Source organism: Tenrec ecaudatus, chromosome 13 (assembly GCF_050624435.1).
Source record: "Tenrec ecaudatus isolate mTenEca1 chromosome 13, mTenEca1.hap1, whole genome shotgun sequence".
NCBI classification, from domain to species: Eukaryota; Metazoa; Chordata; class Mammalia; order Afrosoricida; family Tenrecidae; genus Tenrec; species Tenrec ecaudatus.
In genome coordinates, this window is record NC_134542.1 from 50,328,218 (window position 1) to 50,351,169 (window position 22,952).

General features: G+C 35.4%; 1 protein-coding gene across 11 annotated transcripts in view; it reads right to left on the reverse strand.

Moving 5' to 3' along the window:
• Nucleotides 1-361: 361 nt before the first annotated feature.
• Nucleotides 362-22,952, reverse strand: part of GULP1 (GULP PTB domain containing engulfment adaptor 1) — a 288,455-nt gene continuing 265,864 nt past the window's right edge. For 3 of the 11 annotated variants that reach the window (XM_075529873.1, XM_075529877.1, XM_075529876.1), the window contains exons 9-11: nucleotides 14,399-14,537; nucleotides 9,595-9,689; nucleotides 362-2,533 (exon numbers count right to left, since the gene is read on the reverse strand). In XM_075529873.1, the coding sequence (XP_075385988.1) occupies nucleotides 2,462-2,533; nucleotides 9,595-9,689; nucleotides 14,399-14,537 (306 nt within the window). In that variant the 3' untranslated portion in view covers nucleotides 362-2,461. The remainder of the gene's footprint in view (nucleotides 2,534-9,594; nucleotides 9,690-14,398; nucleotides 14,538-22,952) is intronic. The other 8 variants (XM_075529878.1, XM_075529874.1, XM_075529867.1 and 5 more) reach the window with 4 other exon arrangements.

A 22,952-nucleotide genomic window follows, 5' to 3' on the forward strand; every position in this document is an offset into this window, starting at 1 on the left:
AGGTTCCTTAATTTTGAAGAGAGATATTTATAGATTGCAGTTCTTGAGCAAATGCTCCTGGTGAAAGAAACCAGATGAGGACCTTTCTCACCATTCGAATCAAATCCACCGTTTGCTGAACCGAATGGTGTTTGCTTAGGAAGCTGAAACTTGTGCGCACTGTAAGACGTCAGATAAAGACCTAGATTTCTTTCTTCGTTTGTTCTTTTCCTGTTTCTTTTGGTTCAAATTCTTCAACCAGAAAAGCTTTCTATGTAATTAGTTTCAGAAGCTCTAAATTAGAATGTTTCAAATGAGTAAACTATACAATCGAATTTATTTAAAAACATTTATTTTTTTCAGCAAAATTAAACAAATCATTGAGATTACATAGAAATACAATTTTCAAACAGATCCTCATAAAAATGCACTGGTGAAATAACTGTTCATAATTAATGACTGATTATGTACTATTTAATCATGCCAGAAGCAGAGTTGATTACCATTAAAAACTGGTAATGAAACATATCTTGTGTGTGCAAATACCATCTTAGTATGCTGTTATGTTACCATTGGTAATAAATGGACCCTAAATATATGCTTATTACATCGTTTTTTTAAGCACAATAAAAATACAAATTCTATCTCTTAAAAAAAGCCATTGATATGGCTTCTAAACATCCTCATTGTACAAATTCCAAAATACTATATGACAAATAAAATTATAAAGACTCTTCTTTGTGAAACATATCCCAAACCCGACTCACTGGGGCTCTGTGGAGCAGCGCTGAGCTACTCCGTTAGTTTCTATGGCTGGAGCCGTTACGGAAGCAGAGGGCCACATCATTCATTCTCCCATGGAAAGGCTGGTGGGTTTCAACGGCTAAGTTTTCAGTTAACACTTGAAAGCTTAATCACTTCATCACTATGGCTAGTTAGAGTATACAAAAATCTTGATGAATTAAATATAGACTAACAAGGAAACGAATACAAGCAAGGTTCTACTGTAGGTAACTGTGAAGGGGGTATCACTAGACTGGCAAAATAAAAGCTACCCTCTAGCTCGATACATCATACCAGATGACAGGAAACAAACAAGAGGGCTTATATACACCATAAAACATATTGGATATATACACAAATGTACTATATGTAAGCATATTGATTTATGTCACTACCGAAAATGTGCCTTGAAGAAATTAATCACTTAAAACATTTTTTCATGAATATAAGAAAATCTACTTTGAAGGTTGTCCTCAATATAAGACTGCCTTTTCATGAATTTACTTTTCTTACAATGTGATGAATCAAATTAGAAATTTTGACCATAATTTTATTTTGAGTAAAAGTTAAAGTCTGGGCAAATATAAAGAAAATATATTTCTTAAGAGCATAGTTTAATTATTATATAAAACATGATATGTAAGAAAAGTATAAGCAGCAACTGCATTCTTAGGAAAAATAAGATTCTGAATTCAGCACAAGCACAAATTATATTTTCTAAATAATATTGATGATTCATAAAGAATAGTTGCCATAGATGTTAAAATATCAAAACTGAAGAGGCACCACAAAAGAAACTTTGGTGAGAAAATACCTTTATCAAGGGAAGACATACCAGTGGATAGTCATTACTTAGTGCAGATAAAGGAATTTTGTAAAGTAAATATGGTTATTAGACATTGTGACGACAGATCTTTCCTATTGTTTTTCAAAAAAGAACTATCATTTAAGATGATGTTAGATGTAGTGATGAAACTTCTGTCCTTAGAAATTCAAGTTGGAATGTTTCCTAAATAGAAAATATTCATCTTTCCACAATCTTTATTAATTAAACAAAAATATGGTGATTATAATAATGATAATTAACAATTACATTACACTTACTAATAAACATTCTAAACACGGTTGCTTTGTTATTGGAATTTATATTCCTTCTTGCTAGTATATCCAATAAAAAGTAATGACATTATTTTCAAAGCTTACATTTTTGAAGGAAGCTAACAACATTTAGAAGAGAAAATGATATCTATCTAATTAATGGTCATAGGATTGTTTGTTTAAAAATGAAAAATATTTATTCTGGCATCGGTCTACCTCTTCAGGACTTGAAAAGGCATTAAAATATGGCTTTTGAAAAAGCAATAATGTACCAGCAGTCTGGAAAATGCATGCAAATTTCCAAGATGCCAATTGTTTAGAACTCAGATGTATCACAGATATTTGGGTAATTTGCCTTAAATTATCCGAAATCAATTTCCAACAGAAAAAAGATAGGAACACAAACATATATTTTACTTTACAGTGTATTTTTTTAAGTTATGAATCAATGGTGAATATATGGGGAAATTTAACTGAAATAACTTCAAAAGTTAAAATATTCAAAAATATCTTGGTACATGTATAATACCATTCATAAGGTAACAACAATATATATGCATATTAAAAATGTAACATGAGTCAGAATATCTTGCTCTTGATGTCAACACTTGCTGTCTAAAGGATCGAGACCAAATACTGTGCCTTCAAGTGTTAGTCCCATTTTGAACCCCTCCTGCAAAAGAGAGTAGGTGGCAGCATTAAAAGAAGAAATGAGCCCACATATTAAATTAAACATCAGTAAACAAAAACAATATAAACAAGTTGAAATCTCCATGCTTTAATCAACTAAAAATAATTATATATCAAATGCTTGCTTAGTAACTTAATGCACATATATATTCCCAGCCTGTTTTATAACCATTCACATGTCAATGTTCTAAATACATGTAAGATTTGCATGTATACAAGACAAAAAAAATCAGAATATATAGAATTAAGTAGTCTCAAGACTTAAACACTTCTGCTTTAACAAATCTTGTATAATTACTAATCACTCTTCTAAACTGAAAATCCCTCTGTTGGTTTTGGTGATTAATATTGCATTAAACAGTGTGAGCATAGCTAGACCTCAACTTGACCGACTGTCAAATCGCATATTTCCTTTATGGCTACTACTATACACAGTCTGGTAAAGCACTTTTAGTAAATGAAATGCTAGATAGCTTATATGAAACACTGAAAATGATTTTTATATTATAGAAAATTATGAAAAGCCAGTTAATGTTGCATTCACACACACACACACACACACACACACACACACACACCAATTTTTCCTGATCTTGATTATATCCCATGTCTAATCTAGAACTTTTGGAACTGACAACTTTTATCATGGAGTTCTTCTACCTGTCTTGCTACTGCTTGTAGTTGACAAAGTACTTTGAATCCTTCTCTCACCACCATGTTTTACAAGGAGGTACCCTCCAAAAAACGGGGGGCGGGGAAAGCGCCACTGGGTGGAGCTTTCATAGTATGGGCACCCCACCCCTTCCGGCCACTAGGTGAGCACTGAGCGACTTGCTCTGAGTTAGCGCACACAGTAGGGTCGTCTGGGAACGTTTGCTCTGGTAACAGTGCATTTTTTAGTAAAGGCAGTTTTGCTGGAACCTAATTTTTTGTGGTGGCTGATTTAAGAGGCAGCTGTTAAATTTTGTTTCCTGCTGGGGAAAAATGCTACAGAAACTGTGATGCTGAACACAGCTTACAAGGGAAGCGAGAAAAACTCAAGTGTCTGTGTTTTTCTTTTTTCTAACAAGGTGAAATGTCAATTGATGACAAACCTCAGTCTGGACATCCGACATCCTTCAGCTTCCCAAATGGATGAAAAAATGTTGAAGAAATCCATGCACTTGTGCTTGAAAACTGATGACCGACCATTGTAGAGATGGGGAAATTTTATGTACTATTTTGGATTGCGGGTCACCGAATTTTAACAGAAGGTTTGGGAATGAGAAGGGTTACTGTGAAATGTGTGCCTTGGGTTCTGACTGACCGGGAAAAAGAACATCGTGTGGAAACACACCGTGCTTTAAAAGAACAACTCTGAAGCAACCCAAACTTTTCCCAAGGCCCTTCCTGCTGAAGAGACATGGTGCTACTCTCATGACCCAGAAAGCAAACACCAATCAAACCAATGGAAGACGCATCATCACCTCGTCCAAAAAGCTTCTCAAGTGAAATCAAAGATCAAGATGATGCTCATTTGTTTATTTGGTGTGAGGGGGTTAAGTGCATTTGGAATTCGTCCCAACAGGTCAACTATTAATCAAGCTTTCTATTGAGAGGTTCTGAAAAGATTGCATAGCAATGTGGGACAAAAAAGGTCTAATTTGTGGCAGACAGGGGACTGGTCTTGCCACCACCATCTCCGTGCGCCAGTGTTAGGCAAAACACAGCATGCCTCTCTTGCCCCACACACCTTATTCACCTGACCTCACTACGTGCTTTTTTGTTTCCATAAATAAAGAGGGACAGGAAAAGACAGCAATTTGATTAAAAAGATGAGTGAAGAAAGAAACCAGGGAAGTGCTGTCAGCCATCCAAACAGATGAGTTTGAAAACATATTTCCAAGAATGGAATCACAGAATTGACAAATGTGTTAAGTGTAATGGAGAGTACTTTGAAGTTGATAAGGTTGTTTTGTAAAAAATTTTAAATGAATAATTTTGAAAAAATTCCGGTTTTGGTGTGGAGGGGTACCCCCTTGTATTAGATGCTTCTGGAAGTTAAATCCTCTTTGATTTATTGCAGAAAGTACACAGCTGCCATGAAAATCTCAGGCCTGCATCTTAAAATTTTGAATTAAAAGTTAGTAGCAAAGAATTTCATGTTCTTAACTTCAAGCTTTCTTTTGTGTGTGTGTGTGTGTGTGTGTGTGTGTGTGTGTGTGTGTGTAAGACGTAAATCTGTATCTTTTGGGGTTTTATCATCTCCCCACATCTGACATCATATCTACCCACAAGTTTATACACACTGGACTCCTAAGAGGCTAGATGCCCAGACACATCTTAATCAGTGGAACTGGAAATCACATTTTATATTTCCTGAAAGAAGTAGTGTGCCGGTGCCATGTGTGTTGTGTATGGTCTACCTTTGATTATACATTGAGCTGATAAACACAAAGTCAACAGTTCAAATCTAGCAGCTACTCCAATGGGGGAAGCTGAGGCCTTCTACTCCTGTAAAGATTTAGTCTTGGAAATCAAAAGGGCAGTTCTACTGTGTCCTAAAAGGTCGGAATTGTTGGCAGTGAGGGAGTGAGTGAACGGAACAGAAATTTTGTTGAGGGAGGTGATTTGCTGTTTGAGTTAGCAATGTGACACATTATTGTCTAATTACGTATCATCCTTCCCTAAAGAAAAGAAAAGGTCTCTTAAAGTGACTGCCTTGCTCTCCATTTGTGGTTATTATTTAATTAGACTAATGCTGTCACTTGAATAAGAGTTCATGTTGTATCTGTTAGCATTTCCCCAAATTACTTTCATTTAGAATAGGTATCATTGACCGTCCTTATTAGGAATCTAATTTAAACTTATTTTATCAAGGAATAGAGCAGTTTTGAAACTGAACCGCACATTTTATCTATTATTAATGTTCCAAGAGTGCTCTCCATTATGTCCGTAGCACAAAAACTATATTACAATGTCCCTTCACACACACACACACACACACACACACACACACACACACACAACTATTACAATGTCCCTTCACAGACACACACACACACATACTATATTACAATGTCCCTTCACACACACACACACACACACACACCTGCAACTTCTTTCTGGAAGGTGAATAAAAATTATATTCAATGGGGGTAAAGTTTAGAATGTTTACCATTACATTTTTTTTGCCACTGGAAGAAATATTGTTCCATTTTATCCATATTTACAAACATTGACAAATATTTAGAAAAGTCAATAATTGAAACAAAAAACATTAAAAAATTATACATTAAAAATTCTATTTGATATCTTCAGGAATATTATTAATAACAATATATACATAATTACATATATATATCCACACAAGTATACACACTCATAGAGATCCGTGTATGTATCTATGTGTGCAAAACACTTTAACTTTGGAAAAATTTGAAAACAACTGTTTTAAAGTTTATCAGTTCATTCTGAAATTGAACCAGTTGGCAAAGAAGAAGACACTCAGTCCATGAATCGACAAGCGGCTGCAACAATGGACTCACACACAGGAATGCTTGTGAGGAGAGCACAGCGCAGGACCAGGCAGTGTGGCATTGTGTTTTGTTGACACAGGATCTCTATGAATTGGAACAGACGTATTGACACAACAATTCTTCAACTACTTTGATAGCCATTATTTATCAATACATTGTCAATATTTGAAAAGAATAGCAATCAAAATAAAAAGGGGGCCAATTACTATTTCATAATTTAAAAATGTGTTTTAATTTTTTAAAAACAAAATCCCCATTGTGATTTTGTAAGGATCCTCTCAGATCCCCTTAGATTAACCCTCTTATCCCAATTAGCAAAGACACATTACTAACCAACGTCCTGTTCTTGTCTTTTCCCCAAAACACTCATTTTGTGGATCAAAACTTAATGATCTCGCATCCTTTCAAGGTTTCCTTACCCTCTTCTATTTTAAACTTCTGAATGAAGGTGAGGCTCTACTCATTTTATGTGGTGGTGGAAATTATAACAAACTAAAACCACACAAATAATTGTACTTTTAATATATTATAAATAGTAAGTTTTTATACAATATATTCACCCAATCACATTTTAAAGCTTTGAAATAGAAGGAACAGAATATCAAGAAAAGCTTCAAGTGTTTCGACACACAATTTTTTTCTATAGATTTTTGCAACTATTTTAATAATACACAAATTACTTTATCTTGTGCTTAATTTTATGTGGGTGTTGTATATTTTCTGTAACACTACATAAGATATTTTATCTTCTCTTTGTGTGTCAGTAGATAAAATTTTTGATGTTGAGTTTAATAAAATGAATTTTAATGACTACATTATCCAATGAATTTTAAAATTGTGAATTTATTTCTAGTACTTTACAATTACAAATAAGTTTGAATAGATACATCTGTATATAGGATGTTTCCACCTTTAAACTGCTTTTCTCTCCAAAATGGCTTGTTTAAAATATTTTTATTGCAGTTAGAAATACAAGTAATAAATTAAAAAAGGATTATGAGGGGATGAACAGCCAATGACTTAGTGTACTCATTTCATAAAACTTTTATTTGCACTGAATACTACAAATAAAATAATCCTGCCCAATTAAAATGATACTTACAGTTTTTTTACATAGTATTTTCTTTAATTTAACTGGACATATCTACACATATGTCGGCCACTGTGGTCCTCTGTCAACTATTGCCTTTTCAAATATTTATCGATTGCTTATTTCTGAATTATTTATGCATTCATTTTAATTATGTATATGTGATCTATTTAAATATGTTTAAACAGAAAAAAAAATCCCAGGGAGATTTATGCTTATATTTTATCTGAAAAGGTTCCCCCCAATTCAAAACTTGATGAGTTTTCAATTGCATTTCGAACACCATTTTGAAGTTAACTTGGGTCTTTGCTGTGAGTTTCAGTTATACAATGATCTTCTCCCATATTATTAATCAGTAGGCTTAACATAACTTAATTCATGATGCTTTCATCTTTCATTAAACTTTCATACTTCTTTAATTCAATACAGTAAATTATCATATATCACAAGGTATATTTCTGGGCAATCAAAATTATTCTATTCATTTATCTATCAGTAATATGTACTAGACAATTTAAAATATGTTGAATCAAATGACCACATAGTTGATGTCAAATAAATATCAACATTCTTCAACAATTTGTTCTAAAATATGGTCTAACATTTCTGATTACATTCTTATGAGTATGATGCATTTTTGTCCTTTCAAACATATTGATTATCTTCAGAAACAGGCTTAGTCAAATTTCTCCATATATTATGAGGTAAAACAAATATTTCACTGTGCCGATTAATTTAACAGCAGTTATAACCTGGATTACACTTTATTACATTTTTGTAATCCAAGATAAAAATAAAAGCTAAGTGTGTGCACAAGATTAATTATGCTAGCAAGATAGATAACAGAAATTATCACAGACTTTGGATAACACAGTATTGTTTTATGTAGTTAACATGATCATGGACACATAAACAGGTGATGAAGCATGCAGTGAAACATCTACTAAGCCATTAAATTAACTTCCAAATGTCGATTTTAAAATCTTCTTAAACACAACTAACTATCCAGTCTAGTCATAGGAAGCTGCTGTTCAAATATTTATTAAATAAAGCATGCAAATATGGCTTTAGCTTATTAGCGTTATATTTTAGAAAGTTATTACGAAAATAATATACCAACCATCTCTGACGCTACCCACCATGAAAGCAGAAAAGAATTAAAAAAAAAAGACATGAAGATTAGAAGAGGCAAGAAACAATATCATAGTTTAACATTATTTGACTAACAAATCACTAAATCACTCCTACACAGTGGGTTTCTACAAATCGATGCAAACGGTGGCACAAAAGTGAAGGACTCAGCTGCTAACGGAAAGCTGGAGGCTTCATCATACCACTTAGCTCTGTGGGAGAAAGACCTTGTGCTCTGCTTCACAGAGATGGCTCGTGCCACCAGGCGGGTTCTAAGGCACAGCAGCAGGAAACCCAATAGGGCAGGCCCAGTCTGTCATGTAAGTAGAGAACAGACTCAATGGCGCTTCACAACAACAACGGAAACCTAGAAACTAAGTCTGATTGAAGGCTGCAGCCTAAAATCCAGAGAGTGGTGGATATACGAATGCTAGAAGACAAGACCTCAAGGATTATTTCTCTCCGCCAGGAAGTGAAGCATGAAGAGACTGAATGTATTAATTCAGTCCTAATCAAAGAAGCAATCTCCTCTCCCTCCTTTCGTGTCTTCACCACAACTTCCAAATCAGATCCATGTAATAGGTCTGTATGAAGTCTATCATATGTAATTTTTTGATGAAATGTAGGATGTAACGAAATGTAGGATGTACCAAAATGTTAGGAGTTGATTAAGCATGAAAGATGACTTTGTTCTAGTGCTTATAAGCCTATTAATTTTTGTTCAGTGATTTTGAAACAAATTTCTCCCCATTTCCAAAACAACTCAGAGTTCAGAAATAAACGAAAGGGAGAGAGCATGAATGAGAGAGGGAGAGAGTGAGTAAGAGAGAGAGAGCCCCAATGGACTACATTCCTAAGCAAGTTGTCTTTGGGTAGGTTTTTTCAGCAAAAGCCCAGAATTTATGAGCCACACCTATAATACTTCTTTTTAGAAAGCATGATTTCACTCTTACAAAGATTTTCCCTCATATACCCATTTACAATTTAAAGTTCAATACTGGTAATATTGAGATCAAGTCTTCTAAGTTCAGTGATATTTTAATTTCAGAATTTTAAAATAATGAGCTATCCATTTAGTTTTGTGTAAGAAATGATTGACATTATAAAATACACCATTAACACAAACAAAATACCTTATCTGTAACACCTGTAGGGACATTTTAAAGATTAAATGTACATTATTATTTTAAAGTAAATTTTTATGACAGTGATTCAAGGAAATGGAATTTTTGGCATATGGCCTTCTCTTTGTTCCGGAGTACAATGATATAAACCACTCATTAGCAAGTCTATTAAAATAGTCACCTGCATTTCATCTAATTTTGATTGAATATCTGGAGGAAAATCCCCTGCTCCACAGCTAAATGGGTCAAAAGGTTCTGCTCCAAACAGGTCTCGTTCTAAAAAGAAGAAAATCACTTAGTAAGGAGTACTCACAACATTCGCAGAGGGTGAGTTGGGATGCGACTTTACATTACCAAAGGAGCCGCTGTCCACTCTTTTACTTGATGTTGAGTTTACCTGAGTTCAGGAGAAACAGCAACAAAGAAGCAAAGATCCAGTTGACGATCCATTCTGATTTAAGTTTGAATTTGTTAGATCACTCCCTTGGTTCACTGCCACTGCAGAGGATTTCAGCAGTGCAGCCGGCCACAGAGGAGAGGGGACGTCGTTCAGAGCAGCGGGGAGTGTGCTGCTTTCAGCCCCCTTTCAACGCATGCTCTACAGCCCTCTCTGCTGACTTGTAAGTCTGTCCGGATCATTTCAGGCAACATTTTTACCTCCCCAAATTTACATCTAATCACAACAAAAGGAATTGGGTAGTCTCCAGTTCTCTGACGGAATCACACTGCATTCTGTTTTGTTGCCGGGTCGCCATGACAGAGATGGCAGCGGTGGGACTGAGACTGCAGGCGGCTCCCAATTTACGGTCCATGGTTGTCATGGTCTAAGGATCAACCACGATTTCTGACAGTAGCAGATTAGATTTAGGAGAAAGGGTTCTTTTCACCTTTTCTTTAGCTACTTTTCTTAATTTAGCTTACAGACTGGACCTCCTACATTAAGGAAATGTGCCAGAAATGAGAGGAACAGAGTTGTTCGCAGTCACTGGCTTACGTCTCCTTACCAGTCTTCTTGTTAGGCTAAAATGGGAGTATACGATGTATGAATGGGGGTGTGGGCTTCCCCCACTTCCTGAAGAACTGATGCATTTGAAGTGGGGTGCTGGTGAAGAACTGTGTGAGTACTACAGACTCCCGAGAGGACAAGTCTGTCTGGAAAGAAGTACAGACAGAGTGCTCCTTGGAGACTCCATCGTACAGACTTTGGAAATGGTGCAGGAGAGAGCAGTCCCTGGAGAAGGCCCTCAGGCTGGGTAACGGCGAGGAAGCCGCTCCATGGGTTAGACCGACACAGCTGCCACCGTGGGCTCAAGCGCAAGAACAACTGTGAGGAAGAAGAAGGGCAGCACAGTGTCGCGTTCTGTCGTGCACAGGGCTGCTGAGAGTTGGATCCACCTAACAATAACAACATACAAGGGTATAAATGCTACCCAGGTTCATGAAAATATTATGTCATGAATTAAATTCTGTCTCCCCAAAATATGTATTGTAAATCTGAATGCTGATGATTACAATTCATTTAGAAATTAGTGGTATTTGTCATGTAAAAGAGGTTGGATTAGTGTGGGGGAATTGCCTTAAATTAAGTCTCTTTGGAGCTATAAAAGGGATAAAACAAGCCAAAGATTGAGGAGAAATGGAGGAAGGTAGATAGCAAGCCAACAGAAAGAAAAGGCCTTCCCGAAACGTCTGTGCCCTGAATTCTAACTCCTTGCCTTTTAACCTGTGAGAAAATTGTTTATTAAAGCAAGAAGAAACAAAAACACAAACACCATTCTTCCCTTTATATAACACTTATGAAATGGATGTTGCATGCTACTAGAACTGAAGGAAAGAGCAGTCTCTTACCTTAATGAATTTATAGTCAAGCAAGCAACATAACTATTAAACAAACAAATTAAAGTGTGATCTATGTTCAGAGTGAAGACACAATATTTGATGGACACAAAAAAACCAGGTGGTTAAAAACATGCCTGGGAAACGGCGAGTATTCTCGGGAACCCACAAAGAGAGAACGTAACAAAACAAACGTGTAGGCATTTGTTTTATTTATACATTAGATAATGAAAATGGAATGAATAAGCGAATCTAAGATCCCATATAAAGAAAAAGTCCTATTACAAAAACACCACTAAATTACTCTTGGGTAAACTCATAAATAAAACCTAGATGAACAATCTCTCCATAATTCTTTTTTTATGTATAAAACATATGTATGTTTACACACATATGACTATATGGTTATAAATACTAAACTTTAATAATCAGAAATATGCAGATTGAAATGTAGCAGAGGGCCACTTCATTAATAAAAACTTTAAAACTATTTGACCATCTCCAACTAGACTTTCCAAAGGCATTTCAATATACAAACTATAACTCACTCTCCCCCTTCTTTATCTCGAGTTTGCCATGTCAGCAACCATTTACCGAAAACTATGAATCACCTCTCAGTCACCATCCATGCTGCTGGTCACCAAGTCTTATGGCTCATCCTTCCTCAATATCTTCACATCTACTCACTTATCTCCATTTATATTCCTACTTGAATAATAATCATCTATAATGGCTATGTTGCAATTGCCATTTCAAATTTCAGAATCGCTCTAATTCTGAATGTGCTAGATAAACCTATGTGGAACAAATAAATGAATGAATAATCCAGTGATGAGAGCAAAGAAGTAAAGACAGAGGGAGATAAAGAAATGTGGAAATACTCATGAAGGCAAAAATATTCAGTGTGATGTCACATTAACTAGCAACATGTTCTAAAGCACAGGTGTATTATGGATGCTTTCCTTGAAAAACTACTTTATATCAGAACAAAATATTTCAAGGATATTTAAAATGTATTTCAACTTCATGTAAGATTTTGGACTATTTAATGAAGTAATTTTAAAAGAATCTAATGTAATACTTTCTATTGCAAATGAGTCTTCTAAAATTTGCCCAATATCTGACTTGAACCATGTATACGTTAAGTTATACAGAGAAAATAAATCAATATAGGTCCTGCCATGCATTAAAACTTTAAGCTACAATATCAGAGCTTTATTTTAAATCTATTAAAATAAACCAGAGGATGCAATAAAGGACATAAAACATGGAACTTCCTGCTCTGCCTTCTCTTTGGCTACAGTGACTGAGTGTGGCCATTGAACGCATTCTTTCAGTTTCTGTGAGAGGACCCAGATCGCAGAAGCAACCACAATACTGAGAATGAGCACCTCCTGAATGCTTTCTCGTTCCCCAAAAAGAAAGCTAGCTTCTTCATTCCCCAAAAAGAAAGCTAGCTTCTTCATTCCCCAAAAAGAAAGCTAGCTTCTTCATTCCCCAAAAAGAAAGCTAGCTTCTTCATTCCCCCAAAAGAAAGCTAGCTTCTTCATTCCCCCAAAAGAAAGCTAGCTTCTTCATTCCCCCAAAAGAAAGCTAGCTTCTTCATTCCCCCAAAAGAAAGCTAGCTTCTTCATTCCCCAAAAAGAAAGCTAGCTTCTTCATTCCCCAAAAAGAAAGCTAGCTTCTTCATTCCCCAAAAAGAAAGCTAGCTTCTTCATTCCCCAAAAAGAAAGCTAGCTTCTTCATTCCCCAAAAAGAAAGCTAGCTTCTTCATTCCCCAAAAAGAAAGCTAGCTTCTTCATTCCCCAAAAAGAAAGCTAGCTTCTTCATTCCCCAAAAAGAAAGCTAGCTTCTTCATTCCCCAAAAAGAAAGCTAGCTTCTTCATTCCCCAAAAAGAAAGCTAGCTTCTTCATTCCCCAAAAAGAAAGCTAGCTTCTTCTAGATCCAACGAGTTGCATGAAATACTTAAGGAGGTAAAACAGAAGAGCAATGGCCTTAGAGCATTCTAATGATCAAAAAAGAGTTCATGTATGATTACAAACCAAAATCTCAGCATTTGACATAATGTTTGGTATGTAAATTTCAAATCAATCAATCAATCATAGAACCCATAAACATATATTTCTTTAACACAGTAAATATGGTCTTTGATTAAGAATATTAAACCAAATTCTAGCAAACATGTCAAAACTAATTAAAATAATTACAAGATTTCTTTTGAATAATTAAATTAAAATTCATAACTCAAAAAGATGAAGTGCTTTTCGAATATGATATAAATAAACCTTTTTCAAAATATCTTTTTATGAGATGAAAACTACAAATAGTTTAGGCTTTAATACTATCCTCAAGATTTGAAAATTGAATAAAATTAATTGAATTTAGTACACACACACGGAGTACCCCCTCAAAACTGGAATTTTTTGCCTAAAGCTATGTATTTAATTTTTATTACAAAACAACCTTATCACCTTCAAAGTATCTCCATTACATTTAACCATTGGTCAAATATGTGCTTCCATTCTCGGAACCATTTTTCAAACTCATCTGTTTGGATGGCTGACAACACCTCCCTCATTTTTTTCTTCAGTTCTTCAGTGAGCCAGAAAACTTCCCCATCTCTTCGGGAAGTAGACGGATGTCCAGAACAAGGCCTGTCATCAGTCAACATTTCACTTTTTTTGAAATGAGAAAACCACTCTTACACTTCAGTTTTCCCCATAGCACTGTCCTTGTAAGCTATGTTCAACATCACTACAGTTTCTGCGGCATTTTTCCTGAGCAGGAAACAAAATTTCACAGTCGCATGTTGTTCTCTTAAATTGGTCATCACAAAACAAACAAACAAACAAACAAAAGAACGAGGTTCAAGCTAAACTGTTTCATGAAAAAATTCGCTGTGACCAGAGAGAACATTCCCCAAGCGACACCACTGGGTTCACTAACTCACAGCGAGTTGCACGATGCTCACCTAGTGGGAAAAATGCATACTATGAAAGTTCCTCCCAGTAGAGCCTTTTCCCATTTGTGGGCAGGGGGGGAGGGTAACCCCTAGTATGTGTGTGTATCAACATAATTAAACTAACCATTAAAAACATAAAATATACATGAATTTAGCAAAAAATAATAATTGGTTTATAAAACTTACTAATCTCGGAAGATCTACTAGGTACTGGAGGTGGTTGTGTGCCATTGCGAGTAGGTATTGAAGACTGGGGTGAAATTGGAGAAAATGGAACCATATCAAAGATGTCAGTTGAGGGTGACTTGGGAGTCACATTGCTTACCTGCAATAAAATAAATATGAATTCAAGATCGTATTTCATTTAAATATATTATCATTGAAAATATTTTACATATATATCAGACATAAAAATTGCTTGAATAACATCAATTTTTCATTTTGTTGCTCACAGAGTTAAATATTGGAAATTTTATATGGTTTCAAATGTAATGTTAAACAATCTTCAACCACAAATAGCACTGAATAATTTCTGCAAAATTATTCCCCAACATGATGGAAAAAAAGATGATGATCACGTTATTCTACAGTGAATGCACAGGAGTACTAGATTTTTTTTATTCTAAAAATAAATGGTACTTATAAAAGTGTATTAGAAATATGTCAGAAACCATTTGTATTAAGTTCAATGTAATTCTCATAAGATTAAGAATTTAAACACAATTAAATTATGAATGACCTGTCTTTGAATTAACTATCTAAATACAATTGATCAATTTTAAGTATTCTATTTTTATTTATAATTACAATTTATAATTACAATGACAACCAAATATTATATAAACTGTCATTGTCTTATATTCCTAGAATAGGATTACATTCAAGTTTTTGTGTAATAAATAGCAACTTCATGAAATTAATAATCATTAAATGTATCACTAAAATAACTGACTTATCTGGGCTGAACCAATAAAGAAAAGCAGAGAAAGATAATCACAAAGTCTCTCAGTATGTAGCCAAGAAGTAATGGAGGAATAAACCAATCAGCACTTTTAATCTAAGGTATGTGTATTTCTGTGCTAATTTTGCCTATGATCTGATCTGACTAGCAATAAAACAGAGTGTATTTCTATTTTAGAGGAAAATATTGGGGAAAAGTTGCTTTTCCTATAAGTACGAAGTCTTTCACATTAAAATTAAGAGTTCTCAAAATATATTTCTTTACCCGTAATTCATAGGTGACCCAGATGATTAAAAGAAATAAGGTTGGGTGTGAATGTTTGCTATGAAGTTACAATGATTATTATCCAATGTTTTTTATGCAAGAAATTTATGGAATTTCCCTTTCCTATTCCTCAACAATTCATTAATCCACCATAAAAGGTATCCAACAACTTTAAGCAAGTTTTCCTTCACATCTTTCTACCCACTCAGCAATAATCTAATAATCCCATTTCCTGGTTTCCATCTCTCTCCCCTTTCTTGGATATAAAGATATTCAAACCTTTCTTGTCACTAAATAAACAGAACCAACAAAACAAACAACACTTCCTTACTCTCTTCCTCTTTATTTCTCTAGGCACGCTCCTATTTCTCTTGCCTTCAGATTTTAACTCCTTGAAAGCAGCATTATATTCTTATCCCAGTTTCTGTTTGCTTCACTCAATCATACAGATCTGGATGTTGCTCATTCTGCACTGACTCTTGTTCACTAGACTCTCTTATCATGTAGCTTCATCATTGCTGTATGGATGGGTCTGGTGCTTTTCCTATTTCACCTGTGTGTGTGTGTGTGTGCGCGTGCGTGCGTGTGTAATTAAACAGTATCACTCCTCCTTAAGTGAAACTCTCTGGCGTCCAGCAACCAAAGGAAACAAAAATGGCACACACAAAGGCTCCAGATCACATCATGGTAATGTGAAGCTTTCTGACATAACTGATTTTTAAATTACTACATAAATAGCATGTTTGACAAAATACAACACAAGGAAAGTCCTGTCAGTAGTAAAAGAGCTGTGCTCAGTAAATTACATGAGGTCTTGGGATGCTGTTCGCACTGACTGGCTTGGGAAGGCCACGTTTAGAAGGTGGTGGGATTAACTGTGCCAAAGAGAGTCTGGAGCCAGGCGCGGGGGCTCTAGGGACAGTCCTGGGAGGACTAGTAAGCCCGGGAGAGGAACCGCCACTACTACTCCAGAAAGAGGAAGCGCATCTCTGAAACCCTTGTTTCTCGTGATCTGATAGGCTGTGCAGCAGCTGGAAGGAATAACAGAGAGAGAAATATACTCAGGGGAAGAGAGGAAGACATGGATGAAAAGGAAAAAGTAGATGTGAAAACTTACTTGTCGTTCAGTAAAAATAAGACAATGTCGAAATAAACCTTACACAAACTAAAATACATGGTATGAGTATATCTTCCTATTGTTATAGTCTTTCTTGTTGGATTACTTAGTTTGGATTTTTTATCAAAACCCCTGCATTCTTACACATTTAAATAAAATACTGCATGCATTCAGATTCAGTCACAGGGAGAGCATAATTTAGCTTTAACAACTGGCTATCAACCAGAATAAAGAGAAACAACTGAGTTTATTAAAATAATTAATATATTCTGCTTTCTCTCATGGGGTTGGATGCAGCTACTTAATATCTGAAATAATCAATAATTCTTAAATCGGTTAATATTTGTATGCGTATTTAAGAAAGATTCCCTCTTTACGGTCACTAAGGGCAAAGGGCCCGGCCTCAGAAACTCTGATGGAGCGCCCGCATCCAATAGGCATAGGGCTTCTACGATCTATGTGGACGAACTTCTTTTAGTTTTATTTAGAAGTCATTTTTGCCTCTGTGGAGCTGCTTCGCTATGGGAATCTTCTCTATCCCCGCATGATCAAAGATCAATTCTTTATCTCAAGACTACTAAACATGACCAAAATGGCGGCTTTCACAAAGTTATAGGAATAGGCAGAACAATGACCAATTCGTAATTTAAACAAATTACACTCATTCCTCACTTATTATCTTTTTATCTGATACTTTGCATTTAAGACAATTGTAAAAAAAATCTACTGTTCAACTACTTTGCATATGCCAGTAAAGTGCACCAATAAGGAAGTCAAGTGTAATGTTTCCTGTGATAGTAAAGATTATGTATCCTATCTGTCATCTATCTATCTATCTATCTATCTATCTATCTATCTATCTATCTATCTATCTATCTGTCTATCATCTATCTATCATCATCATCATCTACCTAGCTGCAAGTTTAAAATTACTGCTACCAACTCATACAAGCTTTTATTAAATAAGATATCAAAATAAGAAGCTTTCATTTCTTGACATATCTTTCATCTGGTCTACTCATCTCCCAAGGCACTGGCTCCATCTGTACACTCTTCCTTACACACACCAAAATGGTGTTTCATGGCATCAGTGTTCTCTGAGCTCTGGCATGAGAAAGACGTCTGCAGGAGCAAGTATAGGTCTGCAGGGTCGGCGAGGTTTGGCTTCCCAATGAGTTTCTCAGAAGACAGCCCTTGTTACCTTGACAAAATAACCAAATACCTTGTTCTTTTCTGGCCTTTTCCTCACCAATGTCATTTGAATTTCTTTAAAAGTCCTTCAAAATAAGCTCCCGTGATTGTTCTGGTGTCGCTATGGCTTACGTGCTGGACGACTAGGGCCAGGTTGGCAGCATAGCCCACTGGCCTCCCCATCGGAGAGAAACGAGGCTGTGTGTTCCCGTGCAGATGCACAGCCTCAGAAAGCCAATGTGGAGTCTCTACGAGTTAGCCCCCTCTAGTCCTCTACCAGGTTGTGCTACGGGGCAGCTTTCTTATGGCTGTGTGGCCGGGAGCTGTGCCACTGGCATGTTAAAACATGTGAACATGTTTCAAGGGAGCTTCCGAAAGAAAAACACGAATGGAATAAGGTCCAGGCTGTCCATTTCCGTCCACTAGTCACTGACAAGCTTATGAAAAGGAATGGGACATACGGAGATAAACAGACGGCCAGAAAGCAGTTTATGTGGACAGTCTGTCCTTCAGAAATACACTCGGCCTCTTCTGCTCACGATTTTAGATGTCTTGGTGTTTAGGAAGGTGCAAAGGATATAAAAATGATATGAAGGGAATTCTCTGCCCGGCGATAACCACCTAGACAGAAGTTGATAGATTAGCAGCACCGCCCTCAATGACAAGTGCACATAACTGAGGCTTCTTGTTGCCATTTGTGGATTTTTCTTCTGTACGCAGTGCCTTGGTATAGTCAGGCAATGGCCTAAATGTTTCAACTTTGAGCTCTGCCAAAATTGGGCAATGATAAAATGTTATAAAGTAATTTAAATTTCATTAACCAATAATGTATATTTCAACAAAACTTTTAAAAAGACTAAACCGTCACTTGGCGATAGGTAAAGGAGAATTAGACCGATGTGACAATTACAAATTGAGTTTTACTGAAAATATAAATATTTGGGACAGTTTTGAAGTACAAATTATGATTGATCTTGCTTATTAATATATGAATTCTACTTACAATTAAACTAATAAAACAAATCCCCTTAAATGTATTTTTAAAATACAGGTATCTAAATTCAATTTTGCTAATGAAGAGAACATGTTTTATCATAAACAACACTAAAGATGGGGCAACGTGATGGTAAAACCTATTCTGGTAAATTTCTATGTATTTTTATACTAATTGAACGTAAAAGTTAAAATTTAGGACTTATTTTCAGAATGGCTTTTAAATAATCTTATCCATAAAGACACCAAGAATTTGGAAATGACATCACTACAAATAAATGTTTTTCAATATTCTATATCCATAGTTTTCAATATTCTATATCCAATATTCTATATCCATAGTGTTTACAGGTTTTACAAGAATACTGCCTGTTAAACTGATATGAATGTTTACATTTAGCAAACAGGAAAATGGAAGTAAGAAAAGACCAAAGACTCGTGGTTAGGACTGAAACAGCGACCTATTGTTTCTGCTATCACATTTGATTCACATCCTTAGAATCCTTTCTTGTATAACTAATAATTATGGAAGGGTAATTATGGATAAGTAATCATTTTTGTGAGTACCAGATGTTTTTGAACCCATGTTCAGGTTAAAATGTATGCCTTTCAGAATCACATTTAGCTTTTTGTGTAATTCAGTTTTCACAATAAACTCTTGTTCATCCTATCCTACTTTAACAGCAGTTGAGAAATAAATAGTGAAGGAAAATGGGCAGGCTTGTTTACCCACAAAAAAGTACATGTTTCAAGTTATAATTGTCCTATCAAATGTAATCAGTGACTGTACAGTGGAGTATGTCACTTTATTCAGTAACACTAGATTTAATTGCAAGGGAGACTTTTATTTTTTGAAGAAAAAATTTTTTAGCTCAACAATAGAAGTTCCAGAACTCTTTACGACTACAATTTTAGTGATTTAATTTCCTGGCAGCACTCTGGTTTGGTAAAAATCTATTGTAGTCAGAAAAATAAAATGTAAGAATCTAGACATAAGAGTCAAGAGGAACAAAAAGATTTAGTTTGTTATGCCCACATCATATAATAGAACAATCTTCTGGCGGCATTCATGAGGCTAAGAGGGCAAAATAAACCCTTTTTCTAATATAAATATAGGCAACACAACCATGTGAATGTAATAAATGTAAATCAGATTGTTCCTAGATAATTAGTACCAAATGGTGGAAAATCCAACCTCTAATCTATTGCCAAACCACTAGAACACAGCAAAAACCAAACAGCAAAGTCAAGTAATGGAAATTTCTCAGTATCTAACTGACTATATATATATTCTAAAATCAGTTTTTAAAACCAGTGAAAACATTAGCATATTCTCCATATTATAGAGTTATCTGTAATATGGGCACTACCAATGGCTATTTAGTTTATCAAAAAATAATCCATGATTGGAAATATGTAGACAATCTTCTGAGATGGTTTTTTATTTTTATTTTTTAAGTAACATTTGTCAATCTACAAATAAGAAAAAAAATAAACAATGGAGTGACTTCATTCATCATGCATATGAAGAATTTGTTATAAATTTTAAAAGTTTTTGGGACAATATTAAGGATATAACTTTTTTTTCTTTGCTTTATAGTGTGGTACATCTTTTAACTTGAAGATTGAACAAATATATACATTTACTGTTATCTTTACATAGTATTGTATTATTCCCTAATCTCATGCTAGTCAAATTTATACTGAGCAAATATTATTGATGATATAAAAAAGAATGATATAAAATGATTATAAAAAGATGAAATGCTTCATTCAAATTCTATATTATGACTCTAGATCCATTCCTTTTAATTCCATATTTGTGTATCCAGGCCTATAATAAGCATCTTCAGTTATCATTTCCTTGGCAGAAGTACAAGGTTAACAGGCTAAACTGAAATATTGAGTCTTTATTATTCATTTCCATGGGCATTTATGTAAGAAAAAGACACTACCAACTGCCCAGATGCTCAGGATAAAAACAGAGGGAGTATTCTAAACTCTTTGGTTATTCTCATAGGCCAATCACTCTGTCAATAAATCCTGCACTTTCCACTTTCAAATTGTATCAAGAAATTTGCTAAACTTACCTTTACCAATATAATTCAATTAGAATCACCCTCTTTCCTCCTCTAGATTTCCTGTTTTGGGGTCTTTATTTTTGTTTCCTTGTAGCCTCCTGCCACCACACCGAAGTCAAATACCCCCAGCATCTCCTGTTTAAAACCTCCCTGTGTTTTATTAACAACTTGTGATACGCAGATGACACAACCTGGCTCGCTGAAAGTGAAGACTGGAAGCACGTGCGGGTGAAGGTCAAGGATTGCAGTCTTCAGTGTGGAGTCCCACTTAATGTAAAGACGACCGAAATTCTCGCAACGACCAACAGTAGCATCATTAGAATGGAGGGAAGATTGAAGTTGCCAAGGATTTTGTCTTGTCTGGATCCACAATCAATGCTCACAGAAGCAGCAATTAAGAGATCAAACAACACATTGCATTAGGTGAATCTGCTGCACAAGACCTCTTTCAATTGTTGAAAAGCAGGAATGGTATTTTAAGGACTAAAGTGTGCCTGACTCAAGCCATGGTATTTCCAATTCCATCATATACTCATGAAAGTTAACATTTAATAAGAAAGCTAAAGAAGAATCTAAGAGTTTGAATTATGATACTGGGATAGAATAATAAAATCCCATGGACTGCTAAAAGAACAAACAAATCTGTCTGGGAAGAAGTACAACCAGAATGCTCCTTAGTGTCAAGATGGTGAAACTCTGCCTCATGTAGTTTGGACATGTTGTCAGGAGAGATCAGTCCTGAGAAAGGACATCATGTTAGGTCAATAGAGGCTCAGTGAAACAGAGGAGGGCCCTCGACACGATGGAGGGACACAGTGGCTGCAGCAGGGGGCTAGAACATAAAAACAATTGAGAGAATGGCACAGGACCATGCAATGTCTTGTCTATTGTACATAGGGTTGCTAGGGCCAGACCGACCTGAAGGCACCTAACAAGCGCGTCTTAACAAAGAAAGGAAGAAGGAAGGGCAGGAAGGAAGGAAGGAAGGAAGGAAGGAAGGAAGGAAGGAAGGAAGGAAGGAAGGAAGGAAGGAGGGAGGGAAAGAGAATACAAGAATTTCGCCATGGTCCACAAGGCCCGATACAATCTAGACCCTGAATTCCTTTCCAATTTCATTTCCCACTTTTCTGGCTCTCAGTTATCCAGCTCCAGACACACATGTCCGGTAACAGCTTCCAGTCTTTTGTATGCACTTATATTTTGCTATTTGGGCCACCATTTAAGTGCAATCTCATCAGAAAGAGCTTTCCTTAATCACTTTCTTTATATTAATCCCACTCTCTTCCATTTTTCTATATTTTATTTTCTTCAATGGTACAAACCAGATTGAATTTTAAAATCTATTTATTTATCTATGTACTTATTACAGCTGAAATTCATTAGCCACTAGAGTCCAGGTAACAGTGCATGATATGTCTTACTATATATTTAATCTACATTTTACAAGCAACAGAAAACTATGATGGACATATGCAATCGGCTGGTGTGATACAAGAAGTGCAGAGTGGGATGCTGTTTAACAGATAAGATACATCATTTAGATATCACTTTAAAACCCCGGCAATGCATTAAACTAGAAAAAACAAAGAACTGAAATGAACACCATGAAACCTTGACAGGACATTTTTTTTTAGAGAATTTTATTAAAAGCTTGAACCTAAAAATGACTCATCTTCACAATGAATCATGATGACAAATTCACACTGACATAGACTTCGCCTAATGACATCGATAGACCAGTTTCCAGAACTGTTGCTTGCTTATGTGGCACTATTCAAAATGAGAAGAAACAGCTATAATTTTTCAATGACAATTGGAATTTGGAATGTATGAAGTACAAATATAGGAAAATTAGAAGTAATCAAAATTGATAAGGAACATATAAAGATTAATATCCTAGGCATTAGTGAGCTGAAATGGACTGCGATGGTCACTTTGAAGTGGACACTTCTGGTTGGCTGGGCTGGGAATGCCAAGCTGAAGAAGAATGGTGCTCTACTCCTTGTGAAAAAGAAGTTTAAATCCAACTTAGAGTACAAAGCTATCTGTGAGAGGATAATATTCAGATGCCTACAAAGAAGTCCAGTTAATACAATTATTTTACTAGTTTATGCACCACTCACTACAGCCAGG